This window comes from Oncorhynchus clarkii, chromosome 9, assembly GCF_045791955.1.
Source record: "Oncorhynchus clarkii lewisi isolate Uvic-CL-2024 chromosome 9, UVic_Ocla_1.0, whole genome shotgun sequence".
Taxonomy (NCBI): domain Eukaryota; kingdom Metazoa; phylum Chordata; class Actinopteri; order Salmoniformes; family Salmonidae; genus Oncorhynchus; species Oncorhynchus clarkii.
In genome coordinates, this window is record NC_092155.1 from 39228751 (window position 1) to 39247966 (window position 19216).

Consider the following 19216-nt stretch of genomic DNA (forward strand, 5'->3'; position numbering starts at 1 on the left):
CATATCTCCTCCCAGCAGAGGTGTTTCCCTCTCATCACGTGACCCAAAGCTGGCCCCGTCAGTGGTGGTTCTCACACGCTCTGTCGCTGTTACATATGTCCTGTGGAGATTTGGCAGTTAAACACGTCTGTTATAAAATGGAGAATAGTGGCTGACTGGAAGGACATCTTCTAGAACTCTAGACCGGCACTAGACAGAACACCTGGCGAGCACTGGCCTCAATGATGAGTGGAATTACAAGAACTACCTTCTACGTTGTCTTGACACTGAAAGGTAGGCCTCGCATGAACTTGAAACTAACATGATGAGCTTGTTCACTCCATGGGATATGTTTTACCCACATCACTATTATTTATAATCCATACATGGTACAAAAACAAATTTGCTGCCACAACATATTTGAAATACAATCACACATTTTTTTTCTACACTATCTTCTTTTGATATGGCATGTTTTTTCGCCTTCAGAATGCTCTTAGGTTCAGGGATAGCCATCCTCCTCCTACTCGCCACTACCAGTGCACAGCCCAGCACAAAGCCCTGCCGGTGTTCAGCTCTCCAGCCTTCAGGGCTACAGGTTAACTGCAGCTCCATGAGCCTCATGGAAGTGCCCCCTCTCTCTCCAGACACCACAGAGCTCTACCTCCAGGACAACCAGCTGTCCACAGTACCCTCAGGGCACTTTGACAGGCTGCAAGACCTGAGGAGGGTCACCCTATCTGGGAACCCTTTCCACTGCGACTGTGGCATCCAGTTCCTGAGGACCTGGCTGAGGAGGAACTGGGCTGTCGTGTCTGGTGGAGTGCCCACCTGTGCCAGCCCCAGTGGTGTGGCACACACAGCAATCACTGCGCTCAGTGATGCCTACTTCTCTTCCTGTGCCCAGCAAAGCTGTGCAGGGTGGGTGTATGACACCATGGTGGGGGTGATGCTGTGTGGGCTCATCGGCCTGCTGCTGTGGGGTCTGAGGCTGGCCAAGAACTCCACCTTCACTCTGGACATCGATCAGAGACACGCAGGGTTGGAGGTGGACTCGCTGAAGCCCAGACACAGGAGGCTCCAGAGGACTCTATCTGAGGAGAGTGAGAACTCTGCCTCTCTCACCTGGACAAACGACCCAGAGAGACCGCTGATTAACATGGAGATATTGCCCCAAATACTGGACGTATTGCACAAGAAACACAATATAAAGATAAAGACAATATAAGATTTTGGGATGATTGTCGTGGACCATGGGGTGACTGGGGATTTAAAACCTAAGCTGGCGATTGAGTGTTTTACCCTCTGTTGGAATGCCATTTATCAGACTGTTTTGACTCTTGCCTTGAATTGATTTTCTTTTGTCATGAAGCCTGTAAAATCTTGCTCTGGAACTAATGTCTCCCATTGTTGTTATGTAACAGATTTGTGTTTTACACTTGTACACTGTATCTCTCCAATACAAATAAATGTAATTGAGTATAAAGTGCTCACGTCAAACACATATAGAGTTGCTAATTCATTTGACTTCAAACACACCTGTTACATTACTGTTGCAATGCACGTGCAGTACTTCAATCCGTGGTGCTGACGATCCGCGTTGTAGTGGGACTGAAATTGAAAGGTCATTTCCGATTGAGCTGGCATATGCAGCGATTACCGCGAATGTAGGAACATTGCCTTGAAATGTAAATTGTGCTATAGCGCAGCTCTTCAGCTCTATGGATTGAATCACGCTCTTACTTTATTGCATGTTCAAAAAAACAGCTCATGCTTTATTTTACAGCCCTGTTACCATTGCTATTTAATTACAAATGACTTGGCTCTTCCTGGTATTTGTTACCTTGAATCCTCAAGTGACAAAGTTATTATTGGGCAATTATTTTGTAATTACTCTTGTTACCATGTAGTTTCTGAGTAATTACCAGATAATTATGGGCTGTAAAATAAAGTGTTACCAAAGAACACGATCGCTATCATAGCTACTTTTTGACTAATCTTGGCGAATCTCTCTCTAGGGTGACTATCAATCAAAACCGTCCGATGTAGCCAATAACCATTTCAGATCAACTTGGCTTACTGCTCTGTTATTCCACACTGGGAGGATAGGGAGTGCCAATGTCAACAGTACTTATCACCCTCAGAGGGGCCTTGCCTAGAAGAGATACCCTCAACTGTCTGTGCCGATGGAGGCATATCCTTCCTATAATTCAAATGGATGTTATGTTTTCTAATGTGCACATACTGCAGATAAGAGTAGTGACAATATTTCCTTATGAAACTGAAGATGTGCGCATGAGGACAGTAAAGAAGAAAACAAGTAGGATTTATGGCAAGAAGATAAGCAGGTTTTATTTCCTATGGAGTCATTTGTTTTCATGTAAACAAACTCATGCTGTATAGCCTATCTTCAGCACTGAAATATAAGTAGCCAGAATGTTTAATTTTTTTAAGCAACGCTATTTTCAATCATAACAAGCAATATTGACATTGATAACATCTTGTAAAACAGGTAATGCATCCACTGAACTGCATGGGTTAATCCACCAATGAAAATATAGCTTCTCTTATATTTATATATTTTATGTAAATATAAATGGCTAGATACAGTCTTTGCATCTGCAGTCAAAGTTCTAATGCCTACAACAAATTGTACATTTTAACACTTAAGGGCAAGTTTACGAGCCCAGCAAGATATGGTAACATTAAAATGAATCGTTTTGTTCTGTGCAAATACAGGTTATATGGTTTATATTGCTAGAAATAATGTAGACAGCACAGTTGAAGGTCAGTATTGCAACCTAAACCTAATAGGTCATCTTACAGTACAGTATAATGCATTAAATCTATCTCATGAAATGCATGCATACTGTAGACGTAACAGACTAAATGTATGGTAGACAATAATATGGTCCGTTTGTGAGGGAATCTATACAGAGACTTCATAAAAATATTGCTAACTTATTGCAGTCATAAAGATACATAAGACGACGACACAATTTTAAAATACTGTCAATCTTTATACGTAATCACAACTAAGAAAATACGTACAGTATAATACCATTAAATAAGGCTGTTATTCAAATCAATTGCCATTACTTAAAAGTGGGTAATTGTGCTAAACTTGATTAGTTTTAAACCCACAATGAAACAATACAACAGAAGGAATAAGAGTTCAATACTTTACACCACTACGAGTTTGAATATGACCTCTTAAGAAACTTCAATGCCCTGACAAGTTGTAAACACTGTCCAAAGTAACTCCGTGTGTGGTGTTTTCCCAGCTAAAAACCAAGGGAATCTCCATGCCCATCGTACCATGCAAAACAAATCTGCACAACACTAGTCAGTTTGGTAGGATCTGCTCTGCATTATTTTGAGCACCCCCTCCTTTTAAAGCCAGAACCATAGAATTAGAATAGAATCCATTCTGATTCTATGGCCGGCACAGGCCAACCGAGATCTCTACTGAGGTCGCCATGACGACACCAATCGGAGAACTTTACTGAGGCACAAATTTCTCCTGCTCAAAGATGAGCTCCACAGCGTCAGCCACGTCCTGCACGATGTGCCCGGGCTCCACCAGCGCCGGGTCAAAGTGGAAGTCCCGATGCCCGTGGAACACAGTCTCCTTGATGCATTGGTTGGTGTCATTGGGCACCTCTGTGTGAGGGTTGTACACCCCAGTACATACCAGGATAGATTTGCAGGAGGTGGCGGAGGGGGGTGCCAGCTCGCTCTCCCAGGCATTTTCTACGTGGTCGTTGACCTGGGGCAGGGCTGCGTCGGAGCCCGTGGCGGTGGCCATCTTGGTGACAGCTTTGGAGGTCTTCCTCCTTGTCCTCTCTTCCAGGTAGCGGTTGTAGAGGTTGGCCCCATAGATGTCAGTCATCAGGTTATCCCTGAGGGAGTAGAGAGGCAAAGAAAAAGAAAGGAAATCAAAGAGAGGAATCAAGTTGTACAGACACAACATCGCACATAATGGACATCAGCATATATGCATCTACTGTCAAGATAAGGCCTTGAATCCCAAAAGAACAATGACGTTTTTCCATTGTTATCATTGTGTGATTACCCATTTGTAACCTAGTATATTTTTCACGTGAAATAAATTGCTACCATTTTTGCTGTAAACAGTGAGATGCAAGGTGTCTTACCCAATAGCATAGAGGGTGGTGATGGGCTGTGTCCAGTTTCTCTCCACGGCCTGGCCTCTGATAAGGTACTCAGCAAAGTGATAGGTCAGTTCACTGGGCTTCCCCATCAGAGCCTTGTACTTCACCTCTTTACCTGTTATTTTCTTATAGATGTTCTCCAAGCACACAAGGAACGTCCCATGACCAAACCTGGAGTTTACATGATGTACAGAAGCAAAATGAAACAAGTCAACTAATCCGGCTCACTAAACAGCTTTTCTTGAAGGCCAGAATTCAATGAGCTAGGTCCCATTTTGCACCCAGGACATCAATAGATTCCATGGTGAAAAAACAAATGTCTTTAAGTCTATTCACTTATTTAAACATAAAAAAAGATACACATTTGAGTCTATTCATATCGGCCTTTTCACCACATTTCAATAACAGCTTTAAGTCACTGGTTACCGTGGAGACTGGGCCTCGGCCATCCACATGAGGTCCATGTTGCAGGCCAGCAGGGGGAGTTGGGGTAGCTTCTGGCTCTGGTGGTCTCCGCTCAGGTTCCCATTGGTCAACAGGATATCAATTATCAGCTGGAGGTTGGTCTCCCATCGGATGGGCTCCCCAAACAGAATAACAGCTGGACCGGGAAGAGCAAATAATTGGAATATGATGGATATGATTTGCGATTACTGTGACAGTTCAATAAAAATATAGGTCAGAAGAGTATCTGTACACGAGCTCTCACCTTCTACTGTGGGAAGGTTGGCAATTGGACTGGACTGAGGGAAGAAAAAAAAATGGAACATACTTAGGAAAGCCTCTGAAATATAGCCTATGGATATATGGATCTTGATGTATCTCACTCACCGGCACTTTGGGTCGTCTGTTGTGGTCCACCATGTCCAGAAGAGGAAATGACTCTCTCAGCATGTCGACACTGACCACATTCTGGAAGCCCAAGCTATAACATGGTTAAGTATTACACCAACGCATTGCAAATTCATCACAATCAGCTCGTTACTTCATTCGTGTGTAAAACAGGAGATATTTTCCCTCATCAGGCCAAGCAGATGCTTTGATCATGTCTGGCAACATATATTTCAAAAAGGATACTTTTTGGCAATATCCAGGACGGGTCCTTGTCCTGACACCAGAACACACTTGTCATGGTACTTCTTGAACATCCTCAGTGGACTGTGTGACATCATCACCTGGTCCATAGTGATCTGGTAACAAAAAACACCTGTCAGATAGGCTGAGCCAGAGCATGACTGGTATGAGACCTACAGCAGGCGCTATCTTCAAGAGGTGATGATTAGTTTGATTTACTGTGCAAGAGTACACACACACGCACACAAACTTTAATGTCCTGTCAAAATGCTGCATACAAATTTTTTTTTCACCTTTATTTAACCAGGTAGGCTAGTTGAGAACAAGTTCTCATTTGCAACATCATTGTCTAGGTACCTCAATTGTCTTGGTAACATCAATGCACATCATTGTCTAGGTACCTCCTGTTGGTTATCATATTTCGCCATCATGTCGCTGAGAACTCGTTCAAAGTCAACAGACAATGTAGCACACTAACATGGAACTCTGTTCCACATCAAGTATCTGATGAAAGCAGTAAAATTTGATTTAAAAAAACAGATGAAAAAACACCTTGTGGAACAGCGGGGACTGTGAAGCAACACAAACACTGGCACAGACACATGCATGCACACACGTGCACGATAACATACGCACCATACACACACATGGATTTAGTACTGTAGATATGTGGTAGAGGTGGAGTAGGGGCCTGAGGGCACACGGTGTGTTGTGAAATCTGTGAATGTATTGTAATGATTTTTTAATTGTATAAACTGCCTTCATTTTGCTGGACCCCAGGGAGAGTAGCTGCTGCTTTGGCAATATTGTTCAGACTAACCTCCCACACGGACCAAAATGAAATGAGTGCTTAGTCATTACAGTTTGTGTGTGGCAGAAGAGAGCTCTGAGTAGGTGAGAGACACTTACAGGCACACCCAGGATGTGAGAGAGCTGGTCCGCTTTCATCTGCCGCATGCAATTCCCTGCGTTGGTAACAAAAACAACTGGCACCACAAATTGTCCCTGAGAGTTGACCAGTTTTTGGAAGGCATTTTTTGCAGCAGGGATGGGCATCTTTCCCCGGACAAGCACGCCATCGATGTCAAACAGCAGTCCAAAGCGTGGCTGTGGCTGAGGATGGGACAGGGAGAGAGTGACTCATATTCCACTTTCTAGATCACTACATGCTGACATAAAAAAAACTGTAATGTTGACATCATTCAACATTAAAATGATTACACTCAATAGCATAGGACCCAACATATTTAACATCCCTAAGCCATGGATCCGAGTTGATAGCCAGGAATAGTTACAGGATCCTGTGTGTAGTTCTGTCTTAAATATATGCCTATAGTAAGGATTTAGTTTCTATAGCTATGTAACAACACATCTACTTCCAGAGTGTTGCTCAACAGTCTTAGCCTTGTACGACAATCCTGAAGTCTTGTGAGCTTATGTTCTGTTTCGCTATGATGTGGATCAAGCTACAACAGTCTTGAGGTAGATGTGGAAGGAAATGTGAATTGTGCAGGCAGCTCATACAGAAAATAAGCATCATACAATGGTGTCCGGGAATTATTGGATCCCCTGATAAAGAGGAGCAAGAAATACTGGATGAAATAAATACAAATACTGAGCTATATCGTATGATCCAAAAAATAAAACATATTTTATACTAATACAATTGCTCAGAGAAAGAGATTTTGATTTACAAGTAATACAAAATTAAAGATAGGGGTAAAAATTGGTTGGATCCCCTGTTTTCAATACTCTAGCACCCTCCTCTTGTGAAGATAACGACACAGCCTTTTTCTAAAATGTTTAATGAGATTGGAGAAGACTTTGGGAGGGATCGTAGACCATTCCTCCATACATAATCTTTCCAGATGATTGATATCCTTTGTCTGCCCTCTTCAATTCAAACCACATGTTTTCAATGGGGTTGAAGTCCGAAGACTAAGATGGCCATTGCAAAACGTAGATTTTGCGGTATTGAGGTAATATGTACATGTAGGTAGAGCTATTAAAGTGACTCTGCATAGATAATAACTGAGAGTAGTAGAAGGGAGGTGGAGCAATGCAAATAGTCTGGGTAGCCATTTGATTAGATGTTCAGGAGTCTTATGGCTTGCGGGTAGAAGCTGTTTAGAAGCCTCTTGGACCTAGACTTGGCGCTCCGGTACTGCTTGCAGTGCGGTAGCAAAGAGAACAGTCTATGACTAGGGTGGCTGGAGCCTTTGACAATTTTTAGGGCCTTCCCCTGACAGTGCCTTGTATAGAGGTCCTGGATGGCAGGAAGCTTGGCCCCGGTGATGTACTGGGCCGTACGCACCACCCTCTGTAGTGCCTTGCAGTCGGAGGCCGAGCAGTTACCATACCAGGCAGTGATGCAACCCATCAGGATGCTCTCGATGGTGCAGCTGTAAAACCTTTTTAGGACCCATGCCAAATTGTCTCCTGACATAGGTTTTGTTGTGTCCTCTTCACGACTGTCTTGGTGTGTTTGGACCATGTTAGTTTGTTGGTGATGTGAACGCTAAGAAACCTGAAGCTCTCAACCTGCTCCACTGCAGCCCCGTCGATGAGAATGGGGGCGTGCTCGGTCCTCCTTTTCCTGTAGTCCACAATCATCTCCTTTGTCTTGATCGCGTTGAGGGAGAGGTTGTTGTCCTTGTACCACACGGTTAGGTCTCTTACCTCCTCCCTATAGGCTGTCTCATCATTGTCGGTGATCAGGCAATGTGTTCTTCAATCTCATAAAACATTTTAGAAAAAGGCTGTATCGTTATCCTCGCAAGGGGTGGGTGCTGGAGTATTGAAATCAGGTCAAAATGATTGAATCCCTATCTTTTTTAGATTTTTTTTTTTATTACTTGGAAAACAAAATCCATTTATTTTAGCAATTGGACTAGTATAAAATGATACAATAAATAAAAATGTGCATTCAGTATTTCTTGCTCATCTTCATCAGGGGATCCAATAATTCAGGACCCCACTGTACATGCACCTCGTGTCCTATTATTTAGAGAAAACAAGATGTATTCCAATTCATTGTAGACTATATTACAAGATGAGTGATGGAGAATTGACTGCTAACAGTGCATTTGTGCGATTAAAGGCAGACGACGAGCCCCCCTGGGAATGATACATTAGAATGCATCATCAGAGGCTAAAACATCCGCATTGAAAGCTAAAAAACCTCAACATCGACTCAAGATTGCGATTTGGCATAAACAAAGGGGACGTTGTTTTGACATATTATGGAAAAATCATGACTGTTTTATACTGGCCTGGTTACCACAAAATGTGCAACATTTGTCTACATTAAATAAATAAAAATGACTGGGTTGTGTATTTATTTATTTATCAAGAAAATACCCCCACATCTTTCATTTAGGCTAGTTGCCCTCACAAGTCTGCTCCCATAGAGGCAGTAACATTCCGACACAAAGCGCACATCCAAAAGGTGACCTTTTCCAATGCTACATTTTGGTGTGCCTCATTTTACAAGGAAACACTTGGCTACAATGTATTAATTGTCAGAAGTCTACAATGTATTAACGGACAGTGCAGAATCAATTTGGAAGCAACAGCTGCAGTTCAAATCGTACCTTGCTATCAGACACGGTTCCGCTAAACCCGCACTGAGAACCGGCAAATCCAGCTCTTCGCTTGACTTGTCGGTTACACAGGGCGTTCAGAGCCCGGTAAAACTGCAGGAGTCCCCTCATCTCCTACTTTCACCGAGGACCGAAAAACAACGAAACCCCGAATAAAAAAAAGGGGGGCCTGGGCTGAGCTGGCTGTTCAGTTGGGCTAGTTTTCCTCCAATTTTCTCCCGTATGCATTTCTTTCTGGGCAAGCCTAAATGACGACATATGAGAAGTAGGAGGGCCTTTATCATGCAGACTGTTGAAAGTCGTCAACAGCGGAAAAACTAGACTGCGGCCCCTGCTGCCATTTTGAACATCAGGGGGAGCGAAAGAAATGGATAAAAGCAACAGCAAGTATACTGGACATCTCAATCTGTATGGCTATAGATTTAAAATATATATAATCTACTGCTTTTATCACCACCGCACCAAATTAAAACAGACTTAATCCATATGTGTATATTTCTGTTAATGACAGGAGACCAAATAATGCCTGAACTGAATGCAAAATTGACAACTTGATAGCTGAGGACCAAGTGGGTCTTTATATATATAGGTTGGCTAAATTTACACTGCAAGTGCCACCTGGGGGTATTTGACATGGACATCTGAGCCAATGGTTAAGAGATGACAGGAGGATTCCCTATGCAGTTTGGCACATGTTCTACATTCTCTGAGAAGAAAAGTCTGCTGTGGTTGCTTAGTTCTGCACTGTAACTGCTGGCCATGTCTGGGGCTACCCACAAGCAATGACTGTTTATTTGTAAGTGAATTTCAAAAATGTTGAAAGGACACTTCCAGGGTAGGGTTGTTCAACATGAAAGTTTGTCAGCATTTGAGGCTAAAACTAAGACAACTACTGTCAAGAAAGTAGCAATACAAGACCTAGAAGAAATATAAGCATGGAAAGAAATGTAAACAATCATCCTCCCTGTGCTCCTCCAGCTTTATTGATAGTTTAAAATTACATTTCTATGTTCTAGGACTTCAGTTGCATTTCCTTCCGACTTAAAAACTGAGTACAAGCAAATGGTATTTTTACAGTAGTCTAAGTGATATTGTACAAAAATAACATTTGATTTCTGTGAAAACATTCTCCACTCCCAAATAACTGCGAATTCTGATGATCTGACAACTGTGTTCTTGATGCACATTTTTCCTCCAAGGTAAAAGTTTCCAAAAATCATTTTTGGGGGGAAACGTCTACCTTGGACTATTTACCCATGCTCCTTTAAATTGTAAACAATTATTTTTCTATTATAAAAGAACTTAAGATTCTTTCAAAACGGCTTTTGTCGATATAACACATCATTTATGTTATCGCCCGGCACTTAGCTGCTTGTAGGGCCCAGATGCAGGTGGGTCATATGGTGTGAACTGTTACCCATGTCATATGCTCTTGGCCAACTCATATGTTATCCCGCTAAAACAAACCATACATGGAAGTTCAGGTTTCTTTTTACTCCCTTCTTACTGAGACTCACTTTCCACAAGCCCAGAGGTCCTCTATATCTTATATATTTAGTCCCATTCATTCATTAATCTCTGCTCACCAGTGGCTTGGAAAGGGGGATTCTTTAACAAAGCATTAAACATAACACTGCTACCAAACTAAACAAAATTTTTGTGTTGAATGCAGAAAGATTTTTTTTTTTTTTACCCCTTTCTCAATATTACATGTCGAGAGGCTCACTGGCCCGGGACTAGCCTCGGTCAGCCAACCTTTGGCCGGTGAAGACGATTCAGAGAAAATAATACAACCAACCATCAACCAGAAAAAAATAGGAGGGGCAACAAAGGGCACTGATTATGCTGTGGCTTCAATGGTGCACTCTTTCGCAAGGTGGCCGGTGTTGCCGCACTTGTAGCAGTTCACCTCACTGGCTTTACTGCACTGCACAGCCACATGGCCGATCTCGCCACACCTGGGGGAAGGGGAAACAGAATGTCGGTCGACCAAGCATAAGAGTTCATATTTGCATGGCTCTGGCAAACTAAACTGGAAATGGCTGCCACAGCAATGGTTTTTGCTAACTCTCAAAAAAGCACAAACATTTATAAATCTAGATACACAGCACAACTACTTGAAAGCTTGCCAATTAGATGATACATGCCTATAACTAAAGACTACAGCAAAATCATGTGTCCCCAAAAGAAGGGGGTACCAGAGACTGCATGTCACTCCTGAGAAGACTTGTCGAAACGCGTAGCGTTTGTGCTTTCAGCAGTTGTTAGTGAAGTTTGCTATGTACATGGGAACATGCAAGCATGAGTTGGTACCATGTGTTTTCATTACCACATTTTTTCCCACAAAATACTTTCACTATGTGGTCACTCACCTGTAACATTTGACTTTATCGCAAAGTTTCTGGATGTGGCCAAAGCCTCCGCAGGAATAGCACTTCTGCTCGTTGGCATGGTCGCAGTCGCGGGCCACGTGGCCAGCCTTGCCACAGCTGTAGCAACACTGCTCCCGCTCCTTCTTGGGCTCCTTGCAGTCACGGGAAATATGGCCGCTCCTGTGGCAGTTGTAGCAGGCTGAAGAGAAGAAAGAGAGCGTTAAAGATTTGTGCACTACATGAAAGCAATTAACGACATGGCTATCAATAATTAAGGCACATCTTCCAAACACCATTATTATTCAACCAACAAGAATGTGGCGTACAATGTTAATAGCAAATCCCATGTGTCCCCAGATCCTGACAGCAGGACCCCAGTACATCGTGACAGTCATGAGAAAGCCAAAAATATTGCTCACTCCACCAACGCTGAACAAGTCCAAAAGTACAAATTCACAAAAACTCTGGTTTTGAAAACCATTTGCATGTACTTAAAGGGATCAAAAGTATTCTCACCATCCTCAGTCTGTTCACAGTCCCTGGCAATGTGACCTTGCTCTCCACAGCGATAGCAGAACAGATCTAGAAAAAAAGAAAGGTGACCGAGGTTTACGCTACACTCATCCGCGAAAAGAACACTGGCAACATACGGAGGAAGAACATGCATCGTTTGGCCGCCATGTTAACCAAGTTGTGACCTAGGTGCTTGTGAACTAAATCACTAGAACAAAGTAATAGACGTTATTAAGACAACCGTGCTTCATCGTTTGAATATCCCAGTGATAACGAAGTGATATGACTGAAAGCCCCTGATAACACTGAGGCTATTTCCCATGGGAGAAGACCTTTGTAAAAAAATTAAGGCAGTTGCTTAGAATTGGTCATTTAGCTCTCCGATTGACAAACCAGTCTCACACACAGTGCAGAATTTGAGTGTCCCAAAAACAAGAAATGTACCCTTTCCTCTTCCTCTGCCCCTGCCGCGGCCACGCCCTCCAGCTTCGGGACAGTTCTTGATCCAATGCCCAGGACGGCCACATCGGAAGCACTCGCTACTGCTCATCTCCATAATCTGCAGAGAAAACAGAAATTACTGTTATTGGAAATTAAAATCACACTAGTCATTTCAAAGGAGGCAGGAATTCTAAGGGCATGTTAGACAATTCAACACAGCAGAGGCAAAGGTCAGGGTTGTCTAATAAAAGCTGGGTGGATCAATGTCTTGTTCCTGACTCAACCATGTGCTAGCCTGAGTAGTAAGTCCTGGTATCTGGCTAGCTGGTGGCTACTAATTCTAAAATGTCTAAAAGAAGGATCGGTAAGCCACCTGTCACTATTTGCCTTGTAATGAGTTAGGCAAATGGTCTGCTGGTATGAAAGTACACGTGATAAGCATAAATGCATTAGTCTCTGAAAATAATGAAAGTATGTTAATTCAGAGTCAATACCAGCTACATCTACAATATCTAACCTTGCCATGTTGTCCACATTCATACATTGGTAAAGGCACGGACATCAGTTTCTCTGTCCATTACCCCCAAGACAAGTGTTTGCTGAAAGGCAGCAAAAGCAGAAAGCCATGTATAAATGTAGTTACTGTAACTAGATGGATTTACCATCAGTTAATCTATCTTGTTTACAAGGTCGCTTGCGCAAATACAATTTTAGTAGTTAGCCACGTGCAGGATGTTATGAATATTCCAATAAGGGGGCAATGAATTAACATTTCGTGGTAGCTTCAATACCTACGGTGGTTTGGCCATGGCTACCTGTTGGACCAAGCTTACATGCGGGCATAAACTATTAACGTGCCTACCCTACAATACTAGTGCAGCCAGCTAGGTAGTTAGCCAGCCTGCTATCTAAAAAAATAGTAACACAGTAACGTTAGCTAGCTGCAGTAATGAAACATGTCACGCCTGGTCCGTTGATCGGCGAGGGTACCTAGCACACACAAACCTGGTTAACTGCAAAACAAGGATTATTCTCCCTGAAATTTTGATATACCAAATTACTATTTAGACAGATCCATTAAATTGTAGTTATCTTCGGTAAAAGCATGAATGGTGCATGAGGCTTTCTGGCCTTGTCACGTTGAGATAACAGCAGCTGCTGCTGGCTGAAGAAAAACGCTATCACCACCTCTGCAGTTTTGAGTGTGGCACTAGGCCGCGTCGCAGCCATACAACATTAATCAAAATGGAAGTGACCAACCACATTCACAAATAATTCGTTTCAATAGTATATTGTTAGACACCTTAGTCGGACACATTTTAAATCAGGGAAAACACTAATTTTAATAGGGTTAATTTCCCGCGCATAACGAACCACATAGTAGTAGCTAGCTAGCCAACGACAACAACGTTAGGCCACAGATCCAGTAGAAAAGGCTAATGCTAACGTTACCCGCGTTGGCGGACATCACTCAGCAAGTCATTTCGCAATAAAAAAAAAACACATGATTTCGAATATTTATTTTATGGCGCTTCTAAGTTTGACACTTTAGCTAAGGTCGGAAATAATAACGTCAATATTTTTATAATTCAAATATCTCCGTGAAATGTTTTTATTACTCACCTTCCTTAGCTAGCAACCTAGCTACGCGATTCTCTGCTGTTGACGCCTCCTCTCTCCGTTGCGCCACATGCGGTGTGAACACGAGTTTCTACAATGTGTCATTCACGTTATCCAGTCAAAGCTAACGCAGCACTTGGGCACGGTCTTTTTGCAGTACCAATGGCAAAGGAGCGCATGTGGACACCGCCTTCCAAGGAGTGGCGAATCACTGAGCAAGACAGCAATCATGTCCCGCCTCCCAGGGTATCTCTCGTCTGTTGTCAAATCTCAGATGATCTCATATTTCCATCTGTTGATGTTAATTCATTTCCCATATATTTCGCGTAGAATTAGCCTAAATACAATTATGGATCTTCATCTTTCCTCTTTGGGTTATATTCTAATAGCTTTCCATCTCCAAATATTCAAAATATAAGAGCGGTAGGTGTAGGATGCATCAGCGTTGTAGGCAATCAAACAAATATAATTATTGAACATTGCCCAATGAGTGGTGGATAATTTTGATAGAAGGTAAAGGTTATATCAAGTTTACGAATATTAGTGTATGGGATAAATGGATGCAGACTGACCCATCCCTGTTCCACACAGAGGTTGCATCATAGGTAGGTATTTGAGTACAGTGCTGATTAGTGAGAGACATTACACTGAATCATGGAGGCTAAGCATTTCGGCTCACTGTGCCCTGGGCGCATGGTCAGATCAATAAGTGGGAAAGATGCAATCTTAAGGGGGCCTGTACTGTCATGCACATGGAAAGGATAGGTCAATTTCACTAGGGTGGTGTGGGATATTGAAACCCATAAAAGCATTGTCCATCTAGACTCTAGAGGGATTCTCTAAATTAAATTGCATCATTTTGGTATAATGAATACCAGTGACTGGACACTTCTCCCTGACATAATGGTTTTCTGGTTTCCTCCCAACCCTGCAGCTGATGTTGCACTGATGATGAGACTGCATCCTAGTGGTTACCTTAAGATCATACAGTGATAAAGCCCTGCCCTCATCCTCTTAGGCTGCATGCAAAGTGTTTGCATTGGTATTAGTGGGATTTGTTGATGTCAGGATATGAATGAGGTAGGTGCTTTAATGGAGGTTTTTGGAATGGAAATTAAATCAAATATATGATCAGAAAATGGTGAGCATTTGACAGGAGAGAGATGATATATGCAGCTAAAAAGGTTATGATGATCAAAGCATTTGCCTTGTGTATTCAGTGTGTGCCCATCACGTCAAGGAGAGCAGGCTGGTCTGTGCTCGTGAGGAAAGCAACATTGCTACACTGAACTAAAGCGGTCTGATCATTCTCCTCCTCAATTGGCCTTGGCGATAGAACTCTGAAGTCTTCAGTGTCATCATCCGTGGTTACCTCAGGGGACCTTCGGCTGGGGATCTGATCTTGATCACATGATCAATTGAGTAGTTGGTTTGAAGGTAAGATAAGATCCTAAGATCCAACTGCTCTATTTAACAGTGTACGCTTGTCCTTTGCTATGAGAAAGTAATCCATTTCATGATGAGAACATGTCTCAAATAGGATAGATGCAGTATTTTGAGATTCAATTTTAAATTGTTAGGCTACCAATATTTTTCTATTTCAAGTCACCGGGATTTTAAAATCCCCTGTAAAAAATCAAATGGACAGGCCTAGTTTGATCACTATTTATACAGTTAAACTCAGTTAGTTAACCTGACAATTGACTCATCAGTTGACTCCTGGTACAGATACAAAATACATACAACCTTTAGAAAAATAGCCTAATGTAGGATGTCCACTGAATTAGTCTTTAGGTAGTGTCTTATTTTCACCAGATGATGGGGTGCTTGTTATTCTTTTTATGGATTTCTCATTCTGCAACTGATTAACAGCATATATTTTTATATCCAGTACCTTCAGAAAGTATTCATATCCCTTGACATATTCCACATTTTGTTGTGTTACAGCCTGAATTCAAAATGGATTAAATTGTTTTTTTTTTCTCACCCATCTACAAACAATATCAATAGGTTCCCTTCTTTGCGGGGCAGTGGAAAACTTCCCTGGTCTTTGTGGTTGAAACTGTGTTTGAAATTCACTGCTTGATTGAGGGACCTTACAGATAATTGTATGTGTGGGGTACAGAGATGAGGTAGTCATTCAAAAATCATGTTAAACACTATTAATGCAAACAGAGTGAGTCCATGCAAGTTATTATGTGACTTGTTAAGCACATTTTTACTCCTGAATTTATTTAGGCTTGCCATAACAAACATCATTCCACTTTGACATTATGGGTTATTGTGTCAATTTAATCCATTTAAATTCAGGCTGTAACACAACAACATGTGGAAAAAGTGAAGCAGTGTGAATACTTTCTGGAGACACTTCTGTATGGTCTACAAAAAGTATTGAATAATATCATTTCCTGTTTTTAATCTTAATTCAGCATACATTGCATAGATTCACAGATATTTGCAATTGAGCAATGTCATTTTTGTTTTGAAATGTTGATAGAATGGCTTATATTTCGGTGTAACAGGCCTACTTTTCAATCTCAACACTGTAATTGTATTCATCCTAAATGCATCCCCTTTAGATAGCTAGGCGAAATGTTGTCTCGTTTATGTGCTGTATGTCAGGCCCCAACCTGCATCACACGTGCAGTAATACCATGTGGTTGTTTTCTATTAGGCTACACCTCCACTTGTTGGACTTTGTTTTCTTTTCACCAGTTATTGACATAAAAAGTAAATATCAATGAGTGTCAGAGTGGGTGGGCTTAAATTTGTGTCCACATTATGGCGCAGTGAGTGTGTATGGCTGAAATTATTTTTATGACTGCAGGGTCCTGTTTCAATCACTGGCGTCAGGCAGGCGCACGACACGAACTCAAAAGTATTTCACCTTCTTGCATATCGCCGTAAATATTGCGAACAACATAACTAGGCTACAACAACTTTTGGAGTTTTAATTTGCCATCAACCTAATAGAAGCTTGCGGTTCTAGTATCCTTCACTTGTGACTTTGAGAAGGTGTCTCTGTTGGACCTGTAGGACCTAGGCTACAGTCATTTTTTTTCCACTCAGCGTAAGTAATGGAAGAAAGACTAAATATATTTTTAGGGATTGGTTAAGTAACCCATCGGGTTTTCCTAGTCGGTGGACATTATTGCATACATGTGAATGTTTTGGTAGCTTACATTGATACATTGTTACTTTTTTTCCGGGCTCCACATTTTGGATTAATCATAATAACAAGCTACTTTTTTCTCCCTGAATGCGTTGCGATGATGTCATCGACTCTACATTTCCTCCAGTTATGGCGGAGCTCAAGTTTTCTAACTTGTCGTGGTAAGTTTGCTCTGACAGTGCCATTAATTCTGCACAAAATTGGATTGCAGCTGTCGTCTTTCTCCCGTTCCATTTCACTGCGAGTCTTGTTGGAGTCAGTAATTATTGTGATAGGAGAATGGTGATGTGTGAAGTTTCGGTTGCTGTTGGAGTTAGGATCGTACGGGAAATGGGCCTAGATGGGCTGTTGTCATATTTTATACAGCGTGGCATTGTTTATGCTACTTCAATCTAACAGTCTTTAGAGGAAATGTTGAGTTAACCTTGCAAATTATAGAACTGAGAATTCTGTTATTTCTACCACTATTCTCCTCCACAAATGTATTGATTTATCTTGTGAAATGTATATAATACATTCTTTGCATGATATTCTCATTCTATAACACACTGAGATTTGTGTAGTATAGCCAGGTTACTTTTTTTTTGTTTAGTTATTGCATTGCATACATGTTCACACTGTAATGTAGTAAGTAGGCCTGTGAACTGATTGTGATAAATCTAAGGGAATTGTTTTGCTGTCGGTGTTTGTTCAAGAACGTCAGCTCTGCGCAGTGTTGCGCAAAGGAGGGAACGGGACAAAAATAATCTGTTACCGGATGACTACGCGAGCTTTGCAAAATAAATGTAGAAATCTATGTTATTCAATTATTGCACCCACACTGCTCGCGCACGTCAACGAGCGGTCTGCGTTGCCAAGGGCAAAAATAGAACTCCTTTCTATTTCTGACACAGATCGTGCTGCAAGTCCTGCCCCTTCCTTCTCCTCATTGGTTTATAGAAGCAGGTACCCATGTGCCATCTCCTCATTGGTTATACCCACGTGGGTGATTGATAGACAAACTGTGTTGCTGGTCGGTGTAGTAATACTATGAAAGTTTAGATGCCAATCACCATATAAGTTCAAAGATGAAAAGCCTGGAAGGAGGAGAGATGACGACTAGAAACGATTCGGTTCATCGTTTTGTGTGGATTAATTGTCGGAGTAGAGGACCTTGTGCATTTCAGGTAAAATAACCACTCAATGTTTATATCCCAGGACAAATTAGCTAGCAACAGCAAGCTAGCTAAATAGGACAAATTACCATAAATGTTTAATGCTTTTCGATCTGTTCCCTAATTAATATAATTGGTTCAGAGTTTTTTTGATATTTTAATCTACGTGTCGTGATCGCGTTTGGTGTAGGGGGACAAAATATATTTATGCACGATGGCGCACGCGCGCAGCCGGTTTGGGTTACGTGTTAGGCTTGTGTCCTTTCACTAAACATTCCACCAATGTGTATGTGTTCACTAGATGACTGACAGGGGGCGCTGTTCTGAAGTCACTGTCTGCCATTTTGATACTCCTGATAAGGAAAAGCTTCCATAAGAATTCATGGGAATTTAAAGTATCAATGTAATGTTGTGAATACAAAAATACATGCATTTAGTTATTATTTGTTGTAGTGGGGACTGCAACATAAGAACTCTATTAAACATGTCAATGTTTTTACATTTTTATTGGCTTCTGTTCAGTTCATACAATTCTATGTATTGTTTTAAAAAAAGTATGCATTAGAGTGTCTGTAATAGGATTTTTTTTTAATCTTCCAAAACCTGTAGCTGTTGAAATTAAAGCAACACAATGTCGATTACTATAATGTAAAGCTGGAGAAGCTAATGCATCCCATAATAATGTTTTCAATATTGCTGACCAATTTAAAGATCAATCTGTTGTACAGTTACTTCCACTTGAAGCCAGTAAAAATAAATTGCAATAGTCAAGATCAATACATTTCTCTTAGTACAATAAACCTAGGAACTCTCTTACGACAATAGATTGCAGTCAGAGTGCAGTATAACTGCAGTACACTGTAGGGTAACTGCAGTTAGAGTGCAGTATAACTGCAGTATGCTGCAAATACTGTGTCCCAAATAACACTGTTTTTTATTGCAGTAATTTTGCAATATTTCTGCAGTAGTAACCTCAGTCTGCAGATAGACATTATTGAGCTAAAAGCTTAACGCGCTGCATGTCCCGCTCTCATTTACTCATTGTTTTTTTGCGAGCATACTAACCTACGTGGGTGATTGAGAGATGAACGAGGTCCACAAACTAGTCCAGTTG

At 41.5% G+C, this 19216-nt stretch overlaps 4 protein-coding genes across 8 annotated transcripts in view; 2 read left to right on the plus strand and 2 right to left on the minus strand.

Moving 5' to 3' along the window:
* Window positions 1-82: 82 nt before the first annotated feature.
* LOC139416281 (glycoprotein IX platelet) lies at window positions 83-1483 on the plus strand. The gene is made up of 2 exons (XM_071164754.1): window positions 83-273; window positions 469-1483. Exon 2 carries the CDS (start codon window positions 470-472, stop codon window positions 1205-1207), a length of 738 nt encoding a protein of 245 aa, XP_071020855.1. The 5' UTR covers window positions 83-273; window position 469; the 3' UTR covers window positions 1208-1483.
* An 822-nt stretch (window positions 1484-2305) lies between these two features.
* LOC139416279 (haloacid dehalogenase-like hydrolase domain-containing 5) lies at window positions 2306-9121 on the minus strand. The gene is made up of 8 exons (XM_071164753.1): window positions 8822-9121; window positions 6138-6341; window positions 5232-5344; window positions 4986-5079; window positions 4864-4897; window positions 4581-4755; window positions 4137-4325; window positions 2306-3881 (listed from the first exon to the last, which is right to left on the minus strand). The coding sequence occupies exons 1-8, from the start codon at window positions 8939-8941 to the stop codon at window positions 3482-3484; spliced, it is 1329 nt and encodes a 442-aa protein (XP_071020854.1). The 5' UTR covers window positions 8942-9121; the 3' UTR covers window positions 2306-3481.
* Window positions 9122-9791: 670 nt separating this feature from the next.
* On the minus strand, window positions 9792-13917 carry LOC139416282 (CCHC-type zinc finger, nucleic acid binding protein a). The gene is made up of 5 exons (XM_071164755.1): window positions 13780-13917; window positions 12160-12274; window positions 11719-11784; window positions 11203-11401; window positions 9792-10788 (listed from the first exon to the last, which is right to left on the minus strand). The coding sequence occupies exons 2-5, from the start codon at window positions 12269-12271 to the stop codon at window positions 10671-10673; spliced, it is 495 nt and encodes a 164-aa protein (XP_071020856.1). The 5' UTR covers window positions 12272-12274; window positions 13780-13917; the 3' UTR covers window positions 9792-10670.
* Window positions 13918-16540: 2623 nt separating this feature from the next.
* The window catches only part of LOC139416265 (Raf-1 proto-oncogene, serine/threonine kinase a), a 40205-nt gene continuing 37529 nt past the window's right edge, over window positions 16541-19216 (plus strand). For 2 of the 5 annotated variants that reach the window (XM_071164718.1, XM_071164720.1), the window contains exon 1: window positions 16619-17109. The gene's annotated coding sequence lies outside the window, so the exon portion shown is untranslated. Of the gene's footprint in view, window positions 17110-19216 lie in introns of all 5 variants that reach the window. The other 3 variants (XM_071164721.1, XM_071164717.1, XM_071164719.1) reach the window with 3 other exon arrangements.